Below are 26,572 nucleotides of genomic sequence, written 5' to 3'. Positions count from 1 at the left end.
TTTAGCAGGAACACCAAATCTCGGAGACTTTTTCCCCTTCGTCGGTGTTATTGATCTCCAGAGATTCACCCAGAAGCTCAAGGATCTTTCGAAGGTGTTTGATGAGTTTCTTGAGAAGATTATTGATGAGCATGTTCAGTCTCATGACAAGAAACAAACTATGGACTTTGTGGATACTATGATGGACATTATGCAATCAAGAGAAGCAGAATTTCAATTCAATCGTCAACATATAAAAGCTATCCTTTTGGTATATATTTCACCCCATTTTATCATTACTAATATAAGCTCAACATACCATGAGCCTTGAGAATTATGGTTTGTACTACTACCATTTCAATTTGTTTGTTTTTACTTTCCTTTTTAGTTTGCGTAAAAAAGAATGCCTTTTTTTCTAATTTGACAACTTTTTAATTCCAACATTCCACATGGCAACGTTTAAGACCACAAGATTCAAGGACATTTCGATACATTAGACATATCTTTAGCTTAAGATCACAAGATTCAAAATTCTTTTGTACTTTCTTAAACTCCGTACGTAGTCAAACTAAGACACATAGAGTGAAACGGAAAAAATAATCAATTACCGTGTCTCTTTTCTATACAGGACATGCTTATGGCTGCAATGGACACTTCAGCATCATCAGTGGAATGGACACTCACAGAAGTTCTTAGGCACCCTCAAGTGATGAAGAAACTCCAAAAGGAGTTGGAAGAAGTGGTAGGCCTTGAAAGAATGGTAGAAGAATCCGACCTGGAGAATCTAGAGTACTTAGACATGGTTGTTAAAGAGGGTTTGAGGCTTCATCCTGTAGTGCCACTATTGCCTCATGAGTCAATGAAAGATTGTATACTCGATGGTTTCCACATATCAAAGGGATCTCGAATCATGATAAATTGTTACGCAATTCAGAGAGATCCAAATGTTTGGCCAGAGCCTGAGAATTTCTTGCCTGAGAGATTTGATGGGAGCAGCATAGATTTTCGTGGACGCTACTTCCAACTTCTCCCATTTGGCTCAGGCAAAAGAAGCTGTCCTGGAATGCAGTTGGGGATTGCTGTCATTCGCCTTGTGGTGGCACAATTGGTGCATTGCTTTGAGTGGGAGCTTCCAAATGGTATGCAGCCTTGTGATATAAATATTAATGAGCAGTTTGGGATAGTAACATGCAAAGAAGAGCCTTTAATGGCTATTCCTACTTATAGATTAGACGAATGATGCAAATACAAATCTCCATTTAGATACCTAATGTTCGGTTTGTATCTATTGAAAACAACATCTTCGGGTTCTACTCTATTTTTGTGATTGTTGTGCTCTTCACCTGCTATTCTGCAACTATTGCAGTGATAATACATCTATGCCGTTTTAGGTTCGTATTTTCCAGTAGTCTCACTACATATATACAATAAACCTTTTTCTTTTCTGGTTTCCCTTTTGAATGCGTTTAACAAATCAAAAGATAAAAGTTGCAAATTAAAGTAGCATCACCTTACTACAGTTTAATGTGAAGTTGAAAGAGCACATTTTCATATTATCAGAATGACTATAGAAAAGGGTCATTAATGACACATCCAAGTATTTTTTATGAGATCATTTGAAACCTAAACAAACATGGATCTGTGAAAGAAAACTGGTTATTTAGTTATGCAATCTCTCAGAGGGACAACGAGGCGTTTGAAAATGGAATAAAGCAATCAAATTTCGTATACATTTGAAAAGCACTTGGAATGATTGAAAATATACTAGTATAAAGATTGCCACATCTATATCTATCTATCTAAGTATATTAAAAGCACAAATAATTTTCGCTAAATGTTGAACGATGAAAATACCCTCTAAATGTTGATTGACTTTTATACCCTTAAATATTTGTATAGTAGTGGGTATAATTGTCCAGGATGGGAATTCTTTTTCAAGATGGATTTTAATTGGACTTAACATTGGTATGCATCCTAATTCGATTGGAGTATGAGTATTTTAAAAATAAGTTAATGGACTAAATGAGATCTTGATTGTCAAATTTTCAGGTAAAAACAAATGCAAAACCTTCTCAATTTTTACCCCGTAAAAATTGAAATAAACATAAATAAATAATTACTAAATCTTGTTTTTAGTATTCCTGCAAACGTGCATTGATAATGTGAGGTGTCAGGTTCGGGTTGATTAGAACATGGGATCCGGCTCCTCTCCATTTTTCGCATTCGTTATAATATGGGATTTCTCAAAGCTATATCATAATCTTGTAACAGTAGCACATTAGTGAAGCGGTCAGAAAGATTGACGAGTGACATTTTTTTCCGGTCAATATTTCAAGGAGAAAGATAGTGAATTGATGTTTGAGAACCAGAGCTAATCGATGGAGTTTATGTAAGAATATTGTCTTTTTAATGAGACATTTAATGTGACCTACAATTATGGTAACAAATTATTTACCTTCTCTTCCAAGTAAATAATGAATATAGCGGATAATAATTTTGATTATGCATATCCGGAAGTTTTCTTGATGGGAGGAAACATTTATTAGGTGTCCCTAGGGTAACCATATTTTATGGTGAAGTCCCTAGGGTTAAAGTTATTGCCTAAGAGTCTCTAGCATACCTATAAATACGCCTGTGACTCCATCAGTCCAGTATTCTGAAATTGTGATAGGCATAGGCTAGAAGATTTTATGATTTTTACTTTTCTTTCAGGGTTACAACTCAGTAGAAAAAGAAGAAGGCAATTTTCACACTTGAACAACTATGGCTAAAGGTAAGTTCCTATTTAGTTTTCCGCTGCGTTTTGGCTCTGTATATGTGTTAGAAATACAACATGCGGTAGCAGAGCCTGCCTTTAGCTGTGTTGTTTCAGTGTTTAATTATGTTCGTGGATGGAATTAACTTTGGATCAAGTTCTGTCCACTTCTAAAACGTTACTATATTGACAATAATCATCGCCATCGCTATTTAGTTGAGGTGTCCGTATTGTCTAACAATACTTATAATATGGATTTATATGAAGATCCTGCCGGTATAAAAGTATTTGTTAGAGGTTTTTACTGTAATGGATTACCTCTTCGAATCTTCTCCTCATAATAGATTATCTAGTAAGACTATGTTTGACTGCCGATTAAACCACATCTGGACTAATATGCCAACTTGATTAATTTATTTTTAAGTCTTTGTTTCAAGTTGGTTTTAAATCAAAGTTGAGTTCTTAATTAGATGTTACCGTGTTTGTAAGAATATTTAATTGATTGGTAACCGAAATAGCTATGACTTGGATTGTGCTTGTATTAACAGATGTGATTCAAATTGATATTCATTACATACTAGTTTTTTCTATACTTATGGTTATTGCGGTTTTGTTTATGATATTTAATTAAGTCATGGTTCTGAACTTAATGTTTTTCAGTTTCTCTTTTTCATATTTTATGAAATCTGTTTTGGTTGTTTCCTTAAGTTATGAGAAAGGGAATGGTTAAACCTTTTAAACAAAATCTGGAAAATTATATTTACCAAATTTATGGCATTCTTATAATATTCTAATCGAATTATAAGTATTACTTTAGGTTAAGCGAGCTTTATACTCGTTATGCTTATAATATTTGTGTGCCCATTCTTGAAACTAATCAACATATGTTTAAGTTGATTATAGAGTTTAATTACTGTGAGATGTTGTTTTTGAGTTTCCTTTGTATCTTGTGCTTAGGACTAGCCACAGCATCTTGCGTTCTTGATATAAAGGAAATAAAGTTGTTTAACCACATAAAGTTTAGTGGTTAAAATTACAATGACATCTATATAGTTCAGTTATCTCATTAAAATGGTAACCCGGCCCCACAGGGAGGTAACTATTTTGGTGAGATTAATTGGAAGGAGATAGTAAACCTTTTAGTTTGAAATTTTTCCTATGCCCACAGGTACAGATTGTTTTCTAGTTTTATTTTGGTTTACTAGTCTAATAAAGTTAAGTAAATTATGTGCATGTGTTGCAACCTCTACCCACAGGAAGGTCTTGAATTTACTTAGAATCGGTATTTACGCGATTCACTTTGATGGTTTGTACTTCATAGCTTATGTGTGCATCCTTGTTTTGCAGTTTTCACAGCTTTTCCTACTGCTATCTTTAATGAGAATGCTCGAATTTCGATGCTGTCTGGTGACAACTTTACTGAATGGAAGGAGAAAGTCCTTCTCACTTTAGGGTGCTCGGATTTCGATTTGGCAATCCGTGTGGAAGAACCACCTAAACCCACGGAATCAAGTACGCCAGATGTTAAGGCTTATTATGAGCGGTGGGAACGATCTAATCGCTTGATCTTGATGCTCATAAAGGCTCATATAAGCCAAAGCATTAGGGGTTCCATCCCTAATAGCGATAAGGTCAAAGCTTATATGAAGGCAATTGAGGAACTCAAAAGGGTCGGGAACTCAATAACGACCAAACGGGTCGTTACAAAATTCCTGATTGACAAGGGCATAGAACCACTTCTTATCAAAATATGAAGGGATTTATTGCCTCATTAAATTCTTCAATAATCGGATTTAGCAGTCTTCACCCCATGCTCGAAATGTCAGCTTTGTAGAGGTAAATCTTTGTTGCGTTGCGTGCCTCATTAAGTTTGTGAAGAGTTTTAAGTTGTTAATCTCCCTTTTGGTTTGTAAAAGGTCGTTTCTGGTCATAACTATGACAAGAGACATGATGTTTCCAATTTGAGTATTATCAATGTTGATGGTGGGGATCGTGTGCATTAGTCTCATAGTTTTTATACATCTAAATTCTCATACGTCTTGAGCACAACTTACAAATTTTTCTTTTTGTTTGTGTTAGATGGATGTTGTTATATGTGGCCCATGGCTCAACAATTGCAATTTGATTAGGAAAATCCACTTCGTTTTTGGATAAAAAAGACATGAACCTAAATGGGTACTGGTTTAAAGAATAGGGAGTTGTTCCGACTGATGAAAAACATAAGTGAAACGGATTAACATATGGAGTACTTTTGATTTGCAGTGAACCTCTCATTAGCATATATATGGCTTTACAATTATTTGCACTTATTGATAACATAAATGATGAGGATACACTATTTGTACATGTTGCTATCAAAATAACAAGACGGTTGTTAAACTTCGTACTATTTACATTTTCAATATGCAATAAAGTTTATTATCTTCAATAAGCATTTCTCGTGCAATGCACGATCATAGAGACTAGTTATATTAAAATCATGAACTCTCTAACTTGAAAGTTGAATTACGTAAATACCCCTCTTATTAATAATTATTTATTTAAAATATGTTCTAATTTGAAGTGTCATTTCTAAAGAGTTGTGTCTTATAAGTATATCCTCCTCATAAATAAATGTCCTCAACCCAAAAGACTTCGCAATTAGACACTTTGCTGAAGACGCACTACTATGGCACATGCATATATACCCAATAAAGGAGGTCATTCTTCATTTCTTCTCGTGGAAGAATTTATTCAATTGTAAGTCATGTTTTCACTAGAAAAAAAAGAAACCTTCTAAATCTTAGTAAGATGTGAATTCTAATATAATTGTTCAATCTATATAAACCTGTATTATTCAATTGATTATTGTACTGTGTACACAATTAATCTCTCGGCATCCCTTTAATTTTTTTTATTTTTTTTGTTAAAAACCAATAATTTTAATTTTGATATCTTTGAAAAAGTTTTTTCCAAAATATCTTCAATATTGATGGAGCACTTAATGTTTACCAACTTGCATTGGTCCATTTTTTTAACAGATATCTTCATCGATTAATTTATTAAAAACATGATATGTCCAAAGGAGTGCCCAACATCATAGACAATTGAAAAATAAATGATAAACTTAGAAAAGAAGTTATAGTAGAATGATGTCATTCAAATAATAAAATTTTATTGTCCTATAAAATTTATTTTTCCCCATTTTGGTGGAAAATCTTCCAAGCAAATAACTGAATAAGTACTAATAGTGGAGAAAGGAGGATTGCTTAAGAGTATCGAAGAATATTTTATATAAAGGTTGGTAGGTTATTACATGTGCACTTGAGCACGAAAATCCTTTTTAAGTCCAAGTCCTTTTAATTTTAAAATTATGATAACTTGTGGATTTGTTTTTATGATTGTCACTCTCAGTGATGAAATTGGTTGTGGGCGGACATTTCTTTTGTTAGTTTGTATCGAATGTTGTAAAAGATATATTTAGGCACATATTAAACAATCAAAGAATAGAGGAGGCCAAGAGATCATTTGAGAGAATGAGATATGCACGTTATAACAAAAAATGTACAGACAAATAAATTTAATTAAGGAAGAGAGATCTTCAAATTTACTTTTTTTTTTCCTTCTGAACATATGAATGAACAATGTTAGATTAAATTGTTTAGATTTACACTAGAAAAATTAATTCACCCATCAAGATCTTATTTATGGGATTTATTCAGTAATGAAGTTGTTGTCCGGATCAAGTTAATCAACATATAGCATTAGGGTTAGGTTTTTTTCGAAAAGGGTAGCACACTTTCATTTTCTCTGTCACCATGAGAGCTAAGTGGAAGAAGAAGAGAATGAGGAGGTTGAAGAGGAAGCGCAAAAAGATGAGACAGAGATCCAAGTAGAACATTTTCTACTTGTTCGTGGCGTTTTATTGCTTTTTGTTCTAGGGTTTTGGATCTTATTTTGTCCTTAAATTTTGTCAGTTATTGATGAAAAACTTGAGTTTGTTATGCACTTTCTGTTGCTGATACATTTTTAAGTTAATTAACATATGCCACATAAATTGTGGTGAAGGATTTTTATTAATTTTTGAGTGTGTTAAATAATTATTTTCTTTGACAAAAAAAAAATCAATTTGTTTTCGTACTAAAGTAATAACAAAAAAAGCAGCATGAATATTAATTTAGAAAAGAGCATTCAACCATGAGAAGATAATTATACCAAGACGCAATCGATATTGCTATGAAAAAATGATATAGAAAAAATAAAAGTGATCAGGAATATTGCTTGTAATATCGTCTGTTGGAGCAATCAAATTTCACAAGGAAATACACCAAAGTTTACCCGCTAATAGCATGATGACCGGAAGAACGACTATAGAGTCGGTGGAAACATATGTCTTTAGACCTTATTCATAAAGGTCTTAAAGTTACATGAGAATGCCAGATTTTGATATATATATATATATATAGAATTTTAGTTTATAATAAAATCAAAAGGTTGCAAATCCGAGATTATTTCTTCTCTTGACAGCAAATAGTAATCTAGATAATGCTTACAACAACAACAACATACCCAGTGAATCTCAGCTAATGCTTCTTCTTCTTCTTCTTTTTAAGTAATTAATTGGTCAAAATATTGTATATTCTTGGTCTGATCTTTCTTATAGCATTATTTTGATTATGGATTTAGGGACAAGAAGATTTATATCAAATGGTTTAATATGAAAAGAGTTAAACTATTGGATTGACCTTTCCTTTTATAGATTTCTCGCCGTATGTTACTTTTCTTTACACAACCTATGTTTTATAACTATCTTTTTATTTTTAAAAAATATAAATAAATGTAGAGGAAAAAAAGATCTGCAAAATGAGTTTATAAAATATTTCAAACTAACAATTCCAATATTTGTCGGACAAATTTGGGACATTCATAATAGTCAAAAATAGGGTAACAATTTCTAGCAGAGAGAGAGAGAAGGTATTAATCTCAAAGTCCTAAATAATAGGATACTAAAAAATAAAGGTATTAAAGTTACGTCACATAGTATTTGTACACGGGGTAGAATCCACCCTTTAGGGTGACGGTGGCATGACACTCCCTAGATTGATAAATTTGTTATATACCTTTGTTGCAATTTGCTTAAACTAGGATAAATATTTGATCCTGCCACCCCCAGTCACAACTTAGACAACGGTGTCATGGCTGGTAAATACAAGTTTAAATCTATCTTGAACATTTTCCGACTCCTGTTTTTCTTTGTGCTTTTTAGTTCCTTTGTACCAATAGTTACCTTTTCAGCTCTCCCAATTTTCTTCTTTTTATTATTTATATTGTCTTTCCTCTATTCTATCATTTTATCTGTGATCTCTAGCGAGAGCACACAAATAAAAACTTCAAAATCTCTTAAACTAAGCATTTCTTTTATCTGGTAGACACCCATTCCTTGTTTAAGATGCTAATTATGTTCGTTTCTTGATTTTTGAGATGTAATTTTCATATTTGCAAATAAAAAAGGCCCCATTAGTTGACCCGAATAAACTAAAAAGAGATGAACCCGACCCAAATACATGTTCCTAACAAAATGTACATTGAAGAAAATTGTGGCATCCGCCACCTTCAAATCCTAGATCCGCCTATGTTTGTACAACATTAACATGAAACATATTTTAATACTGTACTTTGGTGGTATCTCATGTTTGTTAGATTCTTAGAGAAATTTTTATGTATACAAATTTTATACTTAATATTCCTTCCTTCCCAAAATATTTTATCACGTTTCGCTTCTCGAGAGTCAAACTACATGAACTTTGATCACGATATTCATATTGATATGAGAAGAATTGCAACTTATGATATCTTTCGTATAGTTTTTGAATATCTATATTTTAATCTTGAGGCACACAATTAATCTATTCTAATTTAGGTCCAAAGACTTGTCAAATTAATTCTAGAAAAGAAAAACATAATAACTATTTTGGGACAGATGGACTAACTAACACGCAATACTTGCAATACACGTTTCGAGAAACTAGTAAGCTATGAAGTTTGTAAGTACTCTGCTTGAGTCTCTTTCTCTTTATCTGCATTACTATATAGATCAACAACCCATTATGTATTCTTCAATGGATACAACTATGAATGCTTGATTGACTTGACTATATATTAGGTGATTTTCCCGGTCTGATTGTTCCACCATTCTTTCAAGCTAGTTCACTTTTTCGTCTAATTCTTTCCGGAGTTTCTTCATAACATGGGGGTGTCTGAGAATTATACTACTACTGACATTGCAAATTGGCTTATTTGTCTTTCTAAATGCTGGCATTAGTTTCTTGGCGATCCATATTCTGCTAATAGTGATCTCATACAACATAATACAATAGCTTTGACATTTGGTTAACCAGAATGCATAAAGTACTTAACATGGTTTTGTTGGAGTTATGCCTTCTTTGGCATTGTTCTTTTGTTTTAATAATGCAAAGAATAAAGAATTTTTGTGGGTTCATTTCTTCCTTGTCTCATGCGAAAGACAAAAGTTCATCACTGATTAGGAAGAGCTCTTTTCTTCTGCTTCCAACTACCGATAGGAGAAGGCTTGGACGTATAGCAAGATTCAATTAAATAAGAGGATGGATATTGAATAAAGGGACAACCGAGGGGGTACTGATTTGAGGGAAGCATAAAGGAAGACGCCGAAAGCTAATGTAGGTATGCCCCTTTCGAATCATTCTATCATTCGAAGTATCGAAGTAGGAGCTGGGGTTGCGGGCAGAGAACTATTGGTATAGCGAGTTCATGTGCTTATGCGTAAATCTTTGGTCTGTCTATCATTGCCCATGTTGGGCTGACTCCTTTTTTTAGGCAAGAAGACCACTAGTTGAATCCATCGCTTCGAAAAGTAAACGAGAATGGAAAAAGTGACAAAAAGAGTGGAAGTTGCCCCTCCTAGGGGTCCCATTTTCGTTTTAGGTGACATTTGAAAGAAGACCTATACATCAGTGTACTATCATGATCACATATTAGCTCGATTTTCTTGACGGCTTGAAGGCGAAGCCGCCTATTCTTCATTCAGAAGGGCGAGTAAAACTTTGCCCTTACCTATGTCTCTGAGTGTTCATCAGGATTTCATCCTCTTTTGAACACTTTTTTTACAGAGACTGTCCCTACCACTACCCTTTATCAAGCTGGTTTACAAGAGTTCTGGCTTTCCCAACCGGACAAACTTCTAGGGAATCCAATTTCTTTCCCCTATTATATAGCCACTTGCCTGATCAGGGTTTTCATCTGAACTAGTGCGTTAAGCAGGAAGGCAAATGCAATTTTGAGATTTTCAAATCAGACTTCAAGTTGGTGTGCCGCGTGTTAAGAAGGCAGAGACCGCCCCAGGCTTCGCCCTAATTCCCATCTAAGGTTGAATAAGATTTTATCGGGCCTGTAAAGAGCTAGTCAAAGGGAGTGGTGTCACACCCCAGTCCTGATAGGGCATGATGGGCACCCGACCCTTTACTTAGAGCCGAGCGAACCCGCTGGTTCTCGTTATATTCATAATCCTACTGGACTCTTAAATCATGAAATGAAATGCATAATGAAAGCTTTTCCAAAAAGAATTCTTCTCGTCTTTCTCAAATCAAGTAAAATCTGTAATCATATGAAATTTTTAACGTAATGCATAATGATACATCGGCTTGCAGAACCGCTTGCAATACTGACATACTATATACGTGACTCTGTCTGCAAAGTCTCTAACATAAATCAATATACCATAACATAGATACTCTGACTCGGCAACACTCCGGAAGGAAATGGAGCTCGCCAATCCAGCTGGAACATCTTCTAGCCAATATCCTCTACTCATCTGTATACACCTGCGTGGCATGAAACGCAGCGTCCACAAGAAGGGACGTCAGTACGAATAATGTACTGAGTATGTAAGGCATGAATAACAACATAATATAGATATGAAAAGTAACAAGGAGTAAGAGAGATAACCTGTACATCTGAATGCCTCATAAGGCGGATGTCATGCATGCTTAGCCTTAAAAAAAATATTTCAATACATATACATAGTACCATGCCCGTCCATTAAGGCTCGGTGTCATACATATAGTATCATGCCCGGTCATTAAGGCTCGGTGTTATCATCATTAGCCCGCGACCGGAGCAATATCATAACATGCCCACTGCTGTGGTGTGCACATCTACGTGCCATGCCCGGTCGACTATAGCGCGGCGCGGTGTGAGAAAATACATATATATATATATATATATATATATATAAAGCATGCATGAGAGCCAAGTAAAAGCTATAAGTACATCGGAGTGACGTAAGGTCGGTAACCTCCGATTATATTATGGAATAATCATCGTCGCTTTGTCTCACCTTGAAGGAACAATTATTATAAGGTGAAACTATCAACGAAAAATAGCATTAAGAGAAAACATAGAATAAGATCATAAATCTCATAAGGCATTAATTCATATACTTTTGGAATCTTAAAAAAAATTAGTCATCATCCATGAATAAAATTGAGACATCAAGAAATAGTTCAACATTCTTATATCGTCATTGAAATCATAAACTTGGAACCTTTAAACATGAAATCATTCTCATCATAGTCATCATTGAAATATTCTCACCCCTGACATCATCATTGTCATTGTAAAACATATCCATCGTAGTTGTCATAAAAGCTTACGGAGTCATAAACCTCTAGTTTAGGAAATACGAACATTTTGGAAAACATTCATGAATTATTAGGAAAGGGGTTATGCCTCGGAATCACAAACATCTAACTTTTGGAAATAAGGAGGCTATGAAAACATTTATGGAATTATAATCATAGGAATCATGCCTTTGAAAGAAAGGGACGAGCCTTAACATACCTGGAAGACAATTTCTCGACTTCCAACTTACTTCCTGTCTCGTAATTCACTTAAGATCATTCGTAGCCTCGTAATCTACATATACAACCATTCATACTATAGTTAGGATCATCATCATACGCTCGTCTTAAGCCCTTAATCAAAATCCTTTTAGATTCTGTCGAAATTCGGGCAGCATCTCCCTTGTTTATATGCCTAGCCCGAAATTCCAATTCAGCAACCAACTGTTGACACCCCATTTTGTCCCGCCTCTCCTCCGAAATGCCTATTTACGCTTCTAATATTTTTGGCTACTTAAGAATTAATTATTTATATTTTTTACTATAATTATTAACTTTTATTAATACCGGCATTTCATTATCCTATTATTACCTTTTATTACCGTTACTACTACCACTACCACTACTACCATTATTATTATTATTATTATTATTATTATTATTATTATTATTATTATTATTATTATTATTATTATTATTATTATGATACCAGTATTATTATAATTCACATTTTTTATCATTCCAACATTTTTTACCAGCTCACGCACACGCATCGCATTTATCTTCACATAATTAGAAAATAGTGTTTATTTACTGTGGACTTTCAAGTATATTATCGCACGGCTATTACGACGTCATTTTATTTTCATCTAAATACTAATAAATACATACTTTATATTAGGGGATATTTTAGCACACTCAGTATGTGATTAATTTAAAATGGGTCTCTTATTTAAATTTAGAAGCCAAACTATTTCTTCCATCCAGCCCAATATTTTAAAACAACGAGCCCAAATCAGTTAACCCATTATTTTTATCCGCCCATCCCACATTTTCAGCCAATTCAGCCCAAAAGAAAAAAGACCCAGTCCATTAACCTACAACCCGACCCAATTCTCATTTTAACAAAATGAAACCCCTAAGGGTTTCATCTCTTTCTCCTCATCCGCACACCCCTTCCTCCCTCTCTCTTCTTTCACCTCTCTCTCTCATCCGCTCCTCTCCACCATCTCTTCGTCCCCACCACCGCCGTTTGCCCCCGCTCCTCTTCCTTTTTCACCCACCACTGTTCCCCACGCGGCTCCCTTCCACTTCCCTTTGTCCCCGCTCCTCTCAAAAGCAAACCCTAGATTTTCCCCTATAAATATTCAAAACTGTTAAATCCATTGGGGAGGCCTGGGAATCGCAGAAATCCCCTAAGGATCAAAGTTCTGGAATCGCAAGAATTCCCTTACAAACAAAAAAAAATGAGATCTTGAACCCGAAATCCCTAAAAATAAAGAGGATTTTTTCGATTCATGAAAATCCCCAAGAACAGGTCGTTGAGCGGCGGAAATTCCCCTAAAAATTTTAAGTTCTTTTGATCGCTTCAAATTCTAGTGGAAAATTACTTAGTCTTCATCAGTTTTAATATTGTTTTGATATTCATTCGAAATAGAAAATTATTCTGGTTCCCTTTGGTTCCTGCAACTGATTCAAGTCCGAGTAAATTCGAGACCGGAGTCTGTAGTGTTCGAGTGGACATCGAAACCCCCCGCACCCACTTCGCTGCATCTGAAGAAGGTAATTTCTTTCCCTTTTAATTTCTGTAGCCTTTGTATTATATTATTTGGGTGTTAATCATATGATTAGTTTGAGTAATTAGCAGGTTTTAAATTTTAGTTAAATATGTGGTTTAGTTGGATACTAGCTTGAGCATGATTGGTATATTGACCATGGAAAATGTGTATGATTTATGGTCCATTCTACTTAAATTACTTGAGTTAGCAGTATGTCTAATTGATGCAGTCATATTCAGCATGTAAATGTTAGATGTGTAACCCTGTTTGGATCTTTACGTTTATAAGTTTAGAAATGCATGAAAAGTATGTTATCTCTACTTCTTTATGTGGTATTATCAATATAAGATTTTTGTTTAGTGATCCTGCCTAAATCACAGAGTCTAGGTAGTCGATGTTTGTCGTTAAATTGGTGCTGTGGATCTCGGAGATATGTTATTGGAATCTATTATTGTTCGCGAAATGCATGGTCGACTCCAGGACAGATACGTTATGCTTGCTAAATTGAAAATTGCATCTTTTGAGGCTGAAATGTTATACGACTTGAGTAATTAAAGTAACCAAGGTCTTTGTATGCTCCCTTAAATGATCTTATTTAAACCATGTGGTCTGTGTTATCAGTTTGTCGTCTGTTTTAGTATCTGTAATCTCAGAACATCTTCTCTGTTTGGGTCATAAACCTTTGAGTTCAACCTTTGGCTACTTAAAATTTGTGCTGGCACTCTGCTGAAGCTTGTGATCAATAGTTGAAAATCTTTGTCGAGATCAGTTAGTGAATGCTTGAAGTTCTGTTATGTGATTGTGATCCTTCATTTCCCCTTTTTTCATTTTTTGCATTCTTTGGTTGCCCTATGTTATTTTAGTTTGTTATTCTATGATTAAAGTATGTTAGTTTAGTTAAGTTAATTTGGTTTGATAGATGAATCTGTTTCTGTGTTAGTCTGTCTATGCTAAGTATGTATTATATATTGGTTTGGCTCTATGTCAGTCATGATTTATATGTTGTCTTGCTAGAATTAATTAGTTAGTGAAATTTAGATGTCATTTATTTTGAATCTGATTGCAGGTATGTGTTAGTCTAGTTTAGACCCCATCTCGAATCCTTTTCCAAATGTTATGTCGAAACTTGTGTATACTGTATCGAAGCTAAAATTGTTGAAGGATGTTCTGTTGCTAACTTTCAAGTGCTGTAGTTTACTGTTTCGGCTGCTTAAACTATATTGATAAAGCTAATACTTCACTGTTTCTCGTTTACTTAGTTGAAACTTCTTACTTGCATTAATTAATAATCGGTTTGTGGGTAATTATGAAAGCATCCTCAACGATATGGGTGAGAAGTTTATTTTATCAGAAAGAATGACTTCCAAGAAGCATTCATGGTCTAAAAAATTGAGTGAATGATTTCCAAGAAGCATTCATGGTCTAAAAATTGAGTAAGCTAAGACATTTCTGCTGCATTGTTCGACAGCTCTGTGTTGAAATTTGTTTTGCGTAACGACCTTCTTCAGTCGTTCCCAGAAAGGCCAAGTATTCATAGCCCCTGAGCCGACATTCAATATTCCATCCCCTTATTTATTTTTGGTTTTGGTTTCTAAGCAATCATGAGTAACTTGTTATGTGTTTAGTTGTTTAGTTTGCCTTGCTTAGTATGGCAGTGGATATGAAACCATGTTTAGTCATTGAGTCTGTATTGTAATTATTATAAAATTACACTCAAGATGGCCTAGCTCGTTTGCTCAATTGGTGAGTTGTGTGATTTGTTTTTAAGGTTAAGACACTATGCCATACATATATGCTTGGAAATGTGATCAAGATATCTAGACCCTATTGCTTGCCGAATCACAATTTGTTTGAATAAGCAATACCATGTTGAAACCTGAAACTATTACCTTCTATGTATCCGGTGATTTGTTTGTTTTCACTTTGGTCCTTTGATGATGCCTACATAAGATTCTTTATGTATTAAATGACTTAGCATGATTGCCCTTCCTATTTCTCCTCTCATATGACTGAATTGTTGTAGTATATAGAGGGTATATACTCATATACACATAGTATATTCAACTCTGTACATCTATCCTAACATATATAATGGTATATCTAACGTATATTGAATGTATCGACCTAGACAATTAGTTCTACTGTTAAGTGTTTGTCTTTTGGGAATTCCTTTCTTTTTTTTCATTAGGCCCCTGTCCAAAATGTTGGAATATGACTCTATTGGGCCTAAGTTTACTCGATGATATGAAATAGATCACATGGGCTGCAGTTGTTTCTTTATTATTATCTTATTTGGGGTTTGAACATTTTCTCTAAGTGTCCTTTTATTGTGTTATGTGTTAATTCCAGTTGTATACTTAGTTTCTTTATTTGAGCCTTAGTCTTTTATTATATACTAATCATTTTCTTTCGTTTTTGGGCATGACCATCGCATACGAGTCCGAGGGACTCGTCTTCTTCCGCATTCAACGATGGGCTAAAGCCCAGCGAAACTCTCTTATCGAGTCTGCCCCCATCAGTTCTGTCCGCATCAAAAAATAGAAAACAAAATTCTGGGCCAAAGCCCAATGGACGGGAACAGCCCGCGGCAGCAATATATAAAATTTTATTGGGCCAAAGCCCAATAGCATGAATAGTTTGCAGCAGTTGGGCCTGAAAAATGGGCCAGATCCATTTAGTTTTTTCTTTTCTCTCTTCCTTATTATTATTGTTGTGCATTTTTTATTTGCTTTGTATGACTAATATCTTATCTTGTTTTATTTTCTTAACTTAGATGAATTTTAGTAAATTAGTGGGTTTAGCTTAGTATAATGGGTAGTAAATTTAAGAGAGATATTAACATTAGTTCCATAAGTTTCATTCCCTTTTTATGTTAAAATTATTTATAGTATTTATTATTTGGAATAATTGATTCGCAAAATGGCATGACTATATATTTTAACTAAAAGGGAATCATATTTTTATCCTAAACATTTCAAAACGTCACTAATATGCAAGTACAAACTCCAGTATATTTTATAAATAACTCTTCAAGTTTGAATCAATCATGCATTTTTTAATTAAGCATAGTTGATAAAAGATAATGAAAAGGAGAAGGAAAACTCGCATCTTGTCTATATTCCTAAACTGCAAAATCAATTAATACCTCGCCACCTAAGTTGTTTCAAATATTAAAACGCTGCAGCCCGCACTCTCTTCTACTTATATGCAAATTATTATATTTTGCAAATCTTATTTTTAAATAGCACTTTTTAAAGCCATAGCAATATTTATAAGATTATTTTTTTAAATAGCATTATTATATTTTCACTTAAAGCTTTAGCAACATTCTTAAGTTTATTTAAAATAGCTTTATTATTTAAAGCCTTAGTAATATTTACAAGTGTTATTTTAAACAGCTTATATTTTCCTTTTAAAACATTAGCAACATTGTAAGTCAATTTCTTAAAATTTAAATGCTACATTTATATCTTTAACTTTAATTAATTAACCTAAGTTTGACCGGATAACCGTAGTTAACGGATTCTAAAGGATGCCTAACCCCTTCCCTTTGGGATAATATAGAACCCTTACCTAGAATCACACTGATTAAGCAGACTATTAACGGAGGTTTAGTTAGCTTTACCTTAGTTAATAATTAGGTGTCCTAATTCACCTTAAAATCAATTAGGTGGCGACTCCTAAAAATAAATAAATAGGAATCACCAATATGTTGTACTCTAAATTAACCCGGTTAAAATGGGGTGTAACAGCTTGGCGACTCCGCTGGGGACTTTAGGTTCTTAACCATAACAACTTAGGTTAATAATTAGTTAATTGGATGTTCTGGTTGTTTTGCCTTTATTTTTGCTTTATTGTTTTCTTATGTGCTTTTAAAATGACTGTTTTATTATGACAAATTTTCTATGTTACTGCTTTCCTTAAACTGGCATTCCGTTCATATTTCCTCCATTTCTGGAAACCTCACACTATCACTCGTACACGCGAGGTGTGTTTTGCGCACCCGCAAATTTCTTCAAAAATCCAAAATTTTAGGAGAGTCGGCGTATGCGCGGGGTGCCCGAATAACGTGGACCGCGTAGCCTTCTCACTCGAGCAGTCCGCTCGGGAACCTTGTGCCTAGTAAACCCACTCTTAGTCTACCTAGGTAGAGCGAAAACCAAAACCTTGTAAGGACATGCATCATTTTAAACCTAGGAGGCTTAATACCCTTGGTGTATTAAGTTCATTAGTCAACCTTACCCAATGTCCAAATGAGTCTATGACTCTAAGTGACACTATTCACTATCTATGTGCATTATTTGAAGGACAAATATGTGGAATGTGTGGACCTAGGACTCTATAGATAAATATTTCAGGAAAAACTGACATTTTGTTGCAGGTTGTCGTGGAGCATCCAATTAATGCCGGAGGGTTGAAGACAACTAAAAGAAATTAGTAGAGATGAAGTGTTAGATTAACTTTGAATTGTATTATTAAACTGGCATGTAATAAATTTTTATTATTCTTGTAAATTAGTTTTAGGAAGAGTTATGGAATGATCCATAAAAGACATGTTTGTCCTTCAAATGTTCGTTAGGCCTACCTCTGGCATAAAGAGGTCCCTTGCATTATAGAACGCGATGTATTATGTGCAATAATGTGTTTAGGTGCAATAACATGTCCTTACCGTATACTGACTCGTTTTTCTTTTTCTTTTCTTGTTTTATCTTTTTTTCTTTTAAACTCATTTTCAAAACAAAGGTTGACTTGTGCTAAAGGGGAACTGGCGGAGCATCCATATTTCACACGGTCTAAAGCCAAGAAATCAGACTCTGACTCATCACTAATCACCTGGTTAACTAAAAAGACTCGTTCTAAAATGGAGCAAAGTTTGATCAATGCAACCACTTCATCTGAGTCATCTCTTAGTTTACCGATCACGAGTGATTCCACATTCTCTAATGAACCAGAAACACATTTGGAGATCATTGCTCTTCTGGAGCGACGAGTTGCTGAATTAAGTCACATGGTACTTCAAAATCGGTCATTTTCTCAAACTCCGCCACATATGACTCCATCTCACGGGGTTCGTCAGACTTTGCCTATGCCACCTCCATTCCCAAATTTGGATGAACTTAACCAAGCAAACTATTTTACCACTTCTCAACCAGCTCATTCCGAACCCCTTGCCCACCTAGTTACTCAAAATGCTCCTCTTTTGTTTACAGTCGCTTCTTCAAAGGCTCAGTTCATACCGCCGACACATGATGTTACCAATGCGCATCAAGTTCCGCCGGTATATACTTATACCACAGCTCCACCCATGACACAAACCCAAGGACAATGTCACGCAGATGTTGATCATTATGTCGAAGTCGAGAAGGAGGCAAGGGCAGTTAATGATGAAATGATAAATAGAAAGCTCAAAAGTTTGGAAGATGCCATGAGAAGTTTGCGCGGACTCGGAAGTAACCAAAGCGTGAGATATGAAGAATTATGTGCATTTCCTGAGGTTGAATTGCCACCAGGTTACAAGATTCCAAAATTTGAGAAGTTTGATGGGTCGGGAAATCCTTTCTTCCATTTGAAGGTCTATTGTGAAAAGTTGATTGGTGTGGGGAAGAATGAAGGGATAAGAGTCAAACTATTTAATCAGAGTTTGAGTGGAAAAGCTTTGGAATGGTATTCCAAGCAAGATACAACCAAATGGCGTACTTGGGATGACTTGGCAAATGCGTTTGTGGATCATTACAAGTTTCATGTTGAGATCGCTCCTGACAGAATCTCAATTACAAAGTTAAAGAAGAAGTTAACCAAATCATTCCGAGAATATGCTATACGGTGGAGGGAGGAAGCATCTAGGGTACACTCGCCCATGGAGGAAACAGAAATGTTTACTTTCTTCATTCAGGCACTAGAACCAGAGTACTATGAACGTTTGGTGACAATGGGCGGAAAAACTTTTGCAGAAGTGATCAAAGCCGGGGACATGATCGAAGATGGCATTAAGACAGGGAGAATAACAAGTCTAGCAGCATTGCAGTCTACTAGTAAGGCCATACAAACTGGTGCTCTTGGAAATGGAAAGAAAAAAGAAAAGGACGCGGCAGCGGTAATGGCTCTATGAAGCACCTCATACCACCACCAACAACCTCCGCGATACAAGTCTAACGCTCTCCACTCACAATATTTCCAATATTCGTCACATCCATACAACCAAGCTTTGTCATTTTACCCGCCTCAATCACCACAAATTTCCTACCCCGTCTACAACACACAGCCAACATACCGAGCTCCATGACCACCAACATACCCAGCTCCACCATCACAATCTCATCATCCAAACAATGCATCTGCACCTCGCCCAAATAGACCTTTCCGCAATTTTACACCATTGGGAGAGCCATTGAGCGTTGTTTTTGAAAGACTGCAAGCTTCAGGCTTATTATATCCTGTGGAAGGTAGAATTCCAGATCCACTACCTAGAAGTTTTGATCCCACTAAAACATGTGCATATCATTCGGGGGTAAAAGGTCATTCCACTGATCGTTGTTACGCATTGAAACACAAGGTTGGAGATCTTATTGAAGCAAAACAGATCATGGTCAAACAACCGGCACCAAACGTGGTTAACAATCCAATCCCGACCCATGATGGGGCCACGATAAATATGATTGGAATAGATGAAAATGATGACGATCCAGCCAAATTCATAGTGCCCGTGAATAGCGTGGAAGATCATGATCTTATAGCCGTTGTTTCTCCGGCTATAGTGATAACAGGTTTTGCGCCTGTTGAGATATTAGGAGCTTCATCAACACCTGTAGAGGTAGTTCAAGCGCCAAATCAGTTACCAGTACTCGATACCAAAGCCGTACCATGGAATTATCAACAAGCTGTGATGGAATGTCGAGGAAAGGAAACGATCACTGACAAGACTAAGACGTCAGGAATGACAAGGTCCGGAAGGTGCTATACCCCAGAAGAGCTAGCTAGATTGAAGCAAACTAAAGAAAGCGATGTGCCTCCCAAAAGGGTCGTGACAGAAGCCGAGGCAGAAGAATTTTTGAGAAAAATTAAGGCCAGTGAATACTCAGTTGTATAGCAGTTGAAAAAGACCAATGCCCAGATTCCTATCCTTTTTTTGATTTTAAGTTCAGATGTACACTGAAATGCACTCTTGAAGATTTTGAGTGAAGCATATGTTCCAAGCGAAACAACTAGTGAGACGTTAGCTGGAATAGTTGGGCGCGTGCTTGACAGTCATCGAATCAGCTTTGATAATGAAGAACTGCCACCAGAGGGATGTAGTCACAACAAAGCACTCCATATAACTGTCAAGTGTCGTAACATGTTTGTGTCTAAAGTGTTGATTGATGGGGGCTCTGGACTTAACATTTGTCCACTAACAAGTATGAAGAAGATCGGATATAATATTAAGTGAGCTCAAGACAAGTGATATGAATATTCGAGCATTTGATGGGGCTCAAAGGCATCCTATTGGATAGATAGAGTTGAATGTGCTGATTGGACCTGTTGAGTTCATTATGGATTTTCAAGTACTTGATATCTCCACGACATACAACATGTTGTTAGGAAGACCGTGGATCCATATGGCTGGAGCTGTGCCATCTACTTTGCACCAGACTGCCAAATTTGAGTGGGATCAACAACAAATATGCATACATGGAGAATGTGACACGTCCATCTATCAAGAGCAATCTATTCCATTCATCGAGGCAACAGGAGGGTTTGATGGAACAACTTACCATGCTTGGGAGGTTGTGAATGTTACTAGAGTGGGTGAAGTGTGTCAAACTCAAGAATCAAAAAGGTCATGCGCCGCAATCATGGTTGCAAAGGAAATGCTGAAAAATGGGTACCAACCTGGATTTGGGTTAGGGAAAACATTAAATGGGTGGGTTGAGCCTGTAGTTCTCCCTGCGCAACAGTTTACATTTGTTTTGGGATATGAACCAACTGAGGAAGAAGTGAAGAAAGCACGAAAGAATAAAGGAAAGGAGATTTTCTTGCCAAAACCCATTCCTGCCATTGATCAAACTTTCTCAAAACCTGCCATCTCCAAAACTTCAAATTTGACTGTTGAAGTTTCCTATGATGATATTGTGGAAGGGATCAAGAACTTGTTCGTGAAAGATGAAGATGATCATGCTGTGGTAATTGAAGACATTACTGCAACATCGACCTTATGGGTTGCCGAGCCAGGGCCTGAGTTGAAGAATTGGACTCTTATCTTAGCCCCGGTTCGCCGGGAGTTTCAGTAATTTAAGTTTAAATTTCCTTTTGTAATAGGCCGGAGGCATAAGCTAGAATCTTTGTTTTTTTTTTGTCATGTCGTCTCTATGTTTTGTTACGGCCTTTCTAAATTAAGACTTTGTCAATTGTTGTAATGAACTACGCTTGGCCTGACTTCCTTTAGGATACGTAGGCAGCCCACATCGGGTTCGGCCACTCTTTTAAAAATATTTCGGTGTCTTTGTTTTGTGGGTAATGAACTACGTTTGGCCTGAATTCCTTTTGGATACGTAGGCAGCCCATATCGGGTTCGGTCGCTCTTTTCAAAATATTTCTATGTCTTTGTTTTGTGGGTTGGAACTACGTGTGGCCTGATTTCCTTTTGGATACGTAGGCAACCCACATCGGGTTCGGCCCTCCTTTTAAATAAAAAAAAAAACCTCAAAAGTTCTTATTTTTACTCACGAACTACGTCTGGCCTGATTCCTTTGGGATACGTAGGCAACCCAAGGCGGGTTCAGCCCTTCTATTTAAAAGAATTTCAACGTCTTTGGTTTTTTCCAACCATTTTAGTCCCTATGAGATACATAAGGATTTTTTACATAAGATTTTGGTCTTCCCACTGTTTAAATTCATGTGTCCTAGTATTTTGAAACTGGGACAAATTTTTGAAATCGGTCAAATCGCTTCCAAAAACTTTCATTATAAGTTCTCACTTTTCAATTGTTTAGAACCAAGCGCCTCCAGGACTGGAAACTGGGACAATTTTTTTAGAAGTAGCACAAAAGTGGTCTTAAATGTTCAACAACTTTAAATAAAGTTCGTCCATGTCTTTCTAAAATGTTGATAAGTTTGAATTCAAGTCTTCATAATCATTTTATCTATTAGAGCCACTAAATATTCCCTTTCGAAGTCATCTAAATCTCATTACTCTTAATTTCAAAGGACGTTCTTTATTACTTATTACTGAAACTCCTTGGCAAAGCAAAATATCTGGTGGGGCCTCGAAGAACGTGGACACGACCGGGACAAGAATCAATTCATGGACCAAGTTCCCCAACAAGAACAAGTCAACCAATTTTCTTTAAACTCACAATTTTTCTTTGATGAGATAGGGTTCCGTTAACATGGATGTGGCGCATATTTAACTCTTCTTCAAATTTTAATTATGAACGTGAACAGAGAATTAGCTTTCTTCAAAAGGCAAATATTCTTCAATGCGGATGTAAAGTTAGCTTGCGCTAAGCGGTGGACGCTGTTCCAGTCTTCATGAAATTTGGATCGCAACAGTGGACATGAATTTATCTTCTCAACCAAGGGTTGTGAGCGTAATTCTTTCGAACCCAGTTATTTACATATTCTTACCACTAACAGTTGTTTTAGCTCGTGGCATTTCTCGAGGGACCAAGGGCACATGATCGTGGATTTAACCTTTTTCAAAGTGGATACGGACATTGTCACCTGTTATCGGTTTAAATTCCTCGACTTTATCATCATTTCATACATATTTATTTATTTCAAGTCGCTAACAAGTTCTTTTTAGAATGTGGTATTTAATCAGATGACGGGATCGAAATCTTGCATCATATGTTAAATCGTGGGGACAATTGTAGATTTAACTTCCGTCACAACGGGAAATGGATGTGGAATTATATCTCTTCACGAATGGTTTTGTGGACGTGGGTATAAACGTGGATATACATTTCTACATTACAAATCATATATCTTTCTGCATTATGAGATTGTGGACGTGACATGGATTTATCTTTCTCGCATTATACAATTTGTGAAAGTGGACGTGGATTTAAATTTCCATGCTATGAATCTTGTGGACATGGACATGAAATTCTACATTATAAAATTTGTAAAAGTGGATGTGGATTTATATTTTTACCGTGGATGTGGACGTGGCAGTGGATTTATATTGCTTACATTATAAAATTTTGTGGAAATGGACGTGGATTTATTTTCTGCATTGTGGATATTGTGGACGTGGAAGTGGATTTATGTTTTTACATTATAAACATTGTGGACGTGGATTTATCTTTCTTGCATTATAAATTTTGTGAAAGTAGACGTGGATTTATCATTTTTCGCACGAAGGACTTCGTGGATGTGGACGTGGAAGTGGATTTATATTTTTACATTATAAAATTTGTGGAAGTGGACGTGGATTTATTTTCTGCATTATATTGTGGACGTGGAAGTGGATTTATCTTTTTGCATTATGAACATTGTGGACGTGGACGTGGACGTGGACGTGGATTTATCTTTCTTGCATTAAAGTTTGTGGAAGGGGATGTGGATTTATATTTTTGTACCGTGGAAGTGGATGTGGATTTATATTTTTGTACCGTGGAAGTGGATGTGGATTTACATTTTGTACCGTGGAAGTGGATGTGGATTTATATTTTTGTACCATGGAAGTGGATGTGGATTTACATTTTGTACCGTGGAAGTGGATGTGGATTTATATTTTTGTACCATAGAAGTGGATGTGGATTTATATTTTTGTACCGTGGAAGTGGATGTGGATTTATATTTCGTACCACGGAAGTGGATGTGGATTTATATTTTTGCACCATGGAAGTGGATGTGGATTTACATTTTGTACCGTGGAAGTGGATGTGGATTTATATTTTTTTTGTTTTTTTTTTGTACCGTGGAAGTGGATGTGGATTTATATTTTTGTACCGTGGAATGCTGACGTGGAAATGGATTTATTTCCCTACATTATAAAATTCATGGAAGTGGACGTGGATTTATGTTTTGCATTGTGGATTCTGGGCGTAAACATGGATTTAAATTCCAGCACAGTGAATTCCGTGGACGTGGATTTATTTTTTACATTATAGATCTTGTGGACGTGGAGGTAGACTTATCTCTTCGCACTTAAAGTTTGTAAAAGTGGAGGTGGATTTATATTTTGTACCGTGGAATGTGGACGTGGATGTGGATTTATAATTGGGCATAGTGGATCTTTGAACGTGGATATGAATTCATTTTTCTACATCATGAGTTTTATGATGTGGGCATGGATTCCGCGAATGAAGACGTGGATCACTATTTACGCATTATGGATTTGTACATATGGATTTGAATGTGGTCATAAATTAGACTTTCTCAAAAGCGGACATCATCGTGGTTTTAGATTTCCTTAAAAACAAACGTGGATGTGGATTTAGCTTTCGTTAAAGTGGATATCAACGTCGACTTAATTCTTTTTCAAGTGGAAGCCATAAATTTAATTCATCTACAAAGTATGTTGTGGATTCAACATTCGAAACAGGGGTTACAAGTGTAAACTTCTCCAACCCTGTCTTATTTACACATATATTTCTTTATTGCTAACAATTGTCTTCACACATCAACTCGTGGAACTATTTCTTCGGCAGCGAACTGGGGCAATTTGTTGGGAAGGATAAGCAGACTTCCCGACACGGGTCAAGGATCTACCTCGAACACTCGTCTCCAATCCCAAATACTCCACTTGCATTCCAGCAATTCAATTTTCAGAATTCTCGAGTTCTATCGTAATACCCAGTGTCATCATAATTCGACACTAGGACAATATTTCGCAAAAATTCGCGCTAATCGGGATTCGTTATTCATAAGGTGTCGTAGTTATCCATGAACTGCACACGGCCTGATTCCCGTGTATCCCGAGATGTGTAGGAAACTCGGAGGCCGGAGTTCGGCCGTAATCCTCTCAAGTTTTCTTTACCTTTAGTCTTCCAAAATCCTTTAGCCGGGACAAAATAGGCTATTGAGTCAACGTCTTTACCCGAAAATTCTTTCATCATTACAGGGCAAAGAGGGACAAGTTGTTGACACCCAATTTTGTCCCGCCTCTCCTCCGAAATGCCTATTTACGCTTCTAATATTTTTGGCAACTTAAGAATTAATTATTTAAATTTTTTACTATAATTATTAACTTTTATTAATACCGGCATTTCATTATCCTATTATTACCTTTTATTACCGTTACTACTACCACTACCACTACTACCATTATTATTATTATTATTATTATTATTATTATTATTATTATTATTATTATTATACTAGTATTATTATAATTCACATTTTTTTTATTATTCCAACATTTTTTACCAGCTCACGCACACGCATCGCATTTATCTTCACATAATTAGAAAATAGTGTTTATTTACTGTGAACTTTCAAGTATATTATCGCACGGCTATTACAGCGTCATTTTATTTTCATCTAAATACTAATAAATACATACTTTATATTAGGGGATATTTTAGCACACTCAGTTTGTAATTAATTTAAAATGGCTCTCTTATTTAAATTTAGAAGCCAACCTATTTTTTCCATCCAGCCCAATATTTTAAAACAACCAGCCCAAATCAGTTAACCCATTATTTTCATCCGCCCAGCACACATTTTCAGCCAATTCAGCCCAAAAGAAAATTGACCCAGTCCATTAACCCACAACCCGGCCCAATTCTCATTTTAACAAAATGAAACCCCTAAGGGTTTCATCTCTTTCTCCTCAGCCGCACACCCCTTCCTCCCTCTCTCTTCTTTCACCTCTCTCTCTCATCCGCTCCTCTACACCATCTCTTCGTCCCCACCACCGCCGTTTGCCCCCGCTCCTCTTCCTTTTTCACCCACCACTGTTCCCCACGCCGCTCCCTTCCACTTCCCTTTGTCCCCGCTCCTCTCAAAAGAAAACCCTAGATTTTCCCCTATAAATATTTGAAACTGTTAAATCCATTGGGGAGGCCTGGGAATCGCAGAAATCCCCTAAGAATCAAAGTTCTGGAATCGCAAGAATTCCCCTACAAAAAAAAATGAGATCTTGAACCCGAAATCCCTAAAAATAAAGAGGATTTTTTCAATTCATGAAATTCCCCAAGAACAGGTCGTTGAGCGGCGGAAATTCCCCTAAAAAGTTTTTGTTCTTTTGATCGCTTCAAATTCCAGTGGAAAATTACTAAGTCTTCATCAGTTTTAATATTGTTTTGATATTCATTCGAAATAGAAAATTATTCTGGTTCCCTTTGGTTCCTGCAACTTATTCGAGTCCGAGTAAATTCGAGACCGGAGTCTGTAGTGTTCGAGTGTACATCGAAACCCCCCGCACCCACTTCGCTGCATCTGAAGAAGGTAATTTCTTTCCCTTTTAATTTCTGTAGCCTTTGTATTATATTATTTGG

The 26,572-nt window shown here is 35.9% G+C and overlaps 1 protein-coding gene across 1 annotated transcript; it reads left to right on the top strand.

Moving 5' to 3' along the window:
• The first annotated feature begins 2,742 nt into the window (after positions 1-2,742).
• LOC132612906 (uncharacterized) lies at positions 2,743-4,737 on the top strand. Its single transcript, XM_060326978.1, has 3 exons — positions 2,743-2,752; positions 4,082-4,383; positions 4,651-4,737. Exons 1-3 carry the CDS (start codon positions 2,743-2,745, stop codon positions 4,735-4,737), a joined length of 399 nt encoding a protein of 132 aa, XP_060182961.1.
• The last annotated feature ends 21,835 nt before the right edge of the window (positions 4,738-26,572 follow it).

Source organism: Lycium barbarum, chromosome 10 (assembly GCF_019175385.1).
Source record: "Lycium barbarum isolate Lr01 chromosome 10, ASM1917538v2, whole genome shotgun sequence".
Taxonomy (NCBI): domain Eukaryota; kingdom Viridiplantae; phylum Streptophyta; class Magnoliopsida; order Solanales; family Solanaceae; genus Lycium; species Lycium barbarum.
Note: the sequence above shows the minus strand (reverse complement) of the source record. Positions and strands in the feature narration are given on the sequence as shown.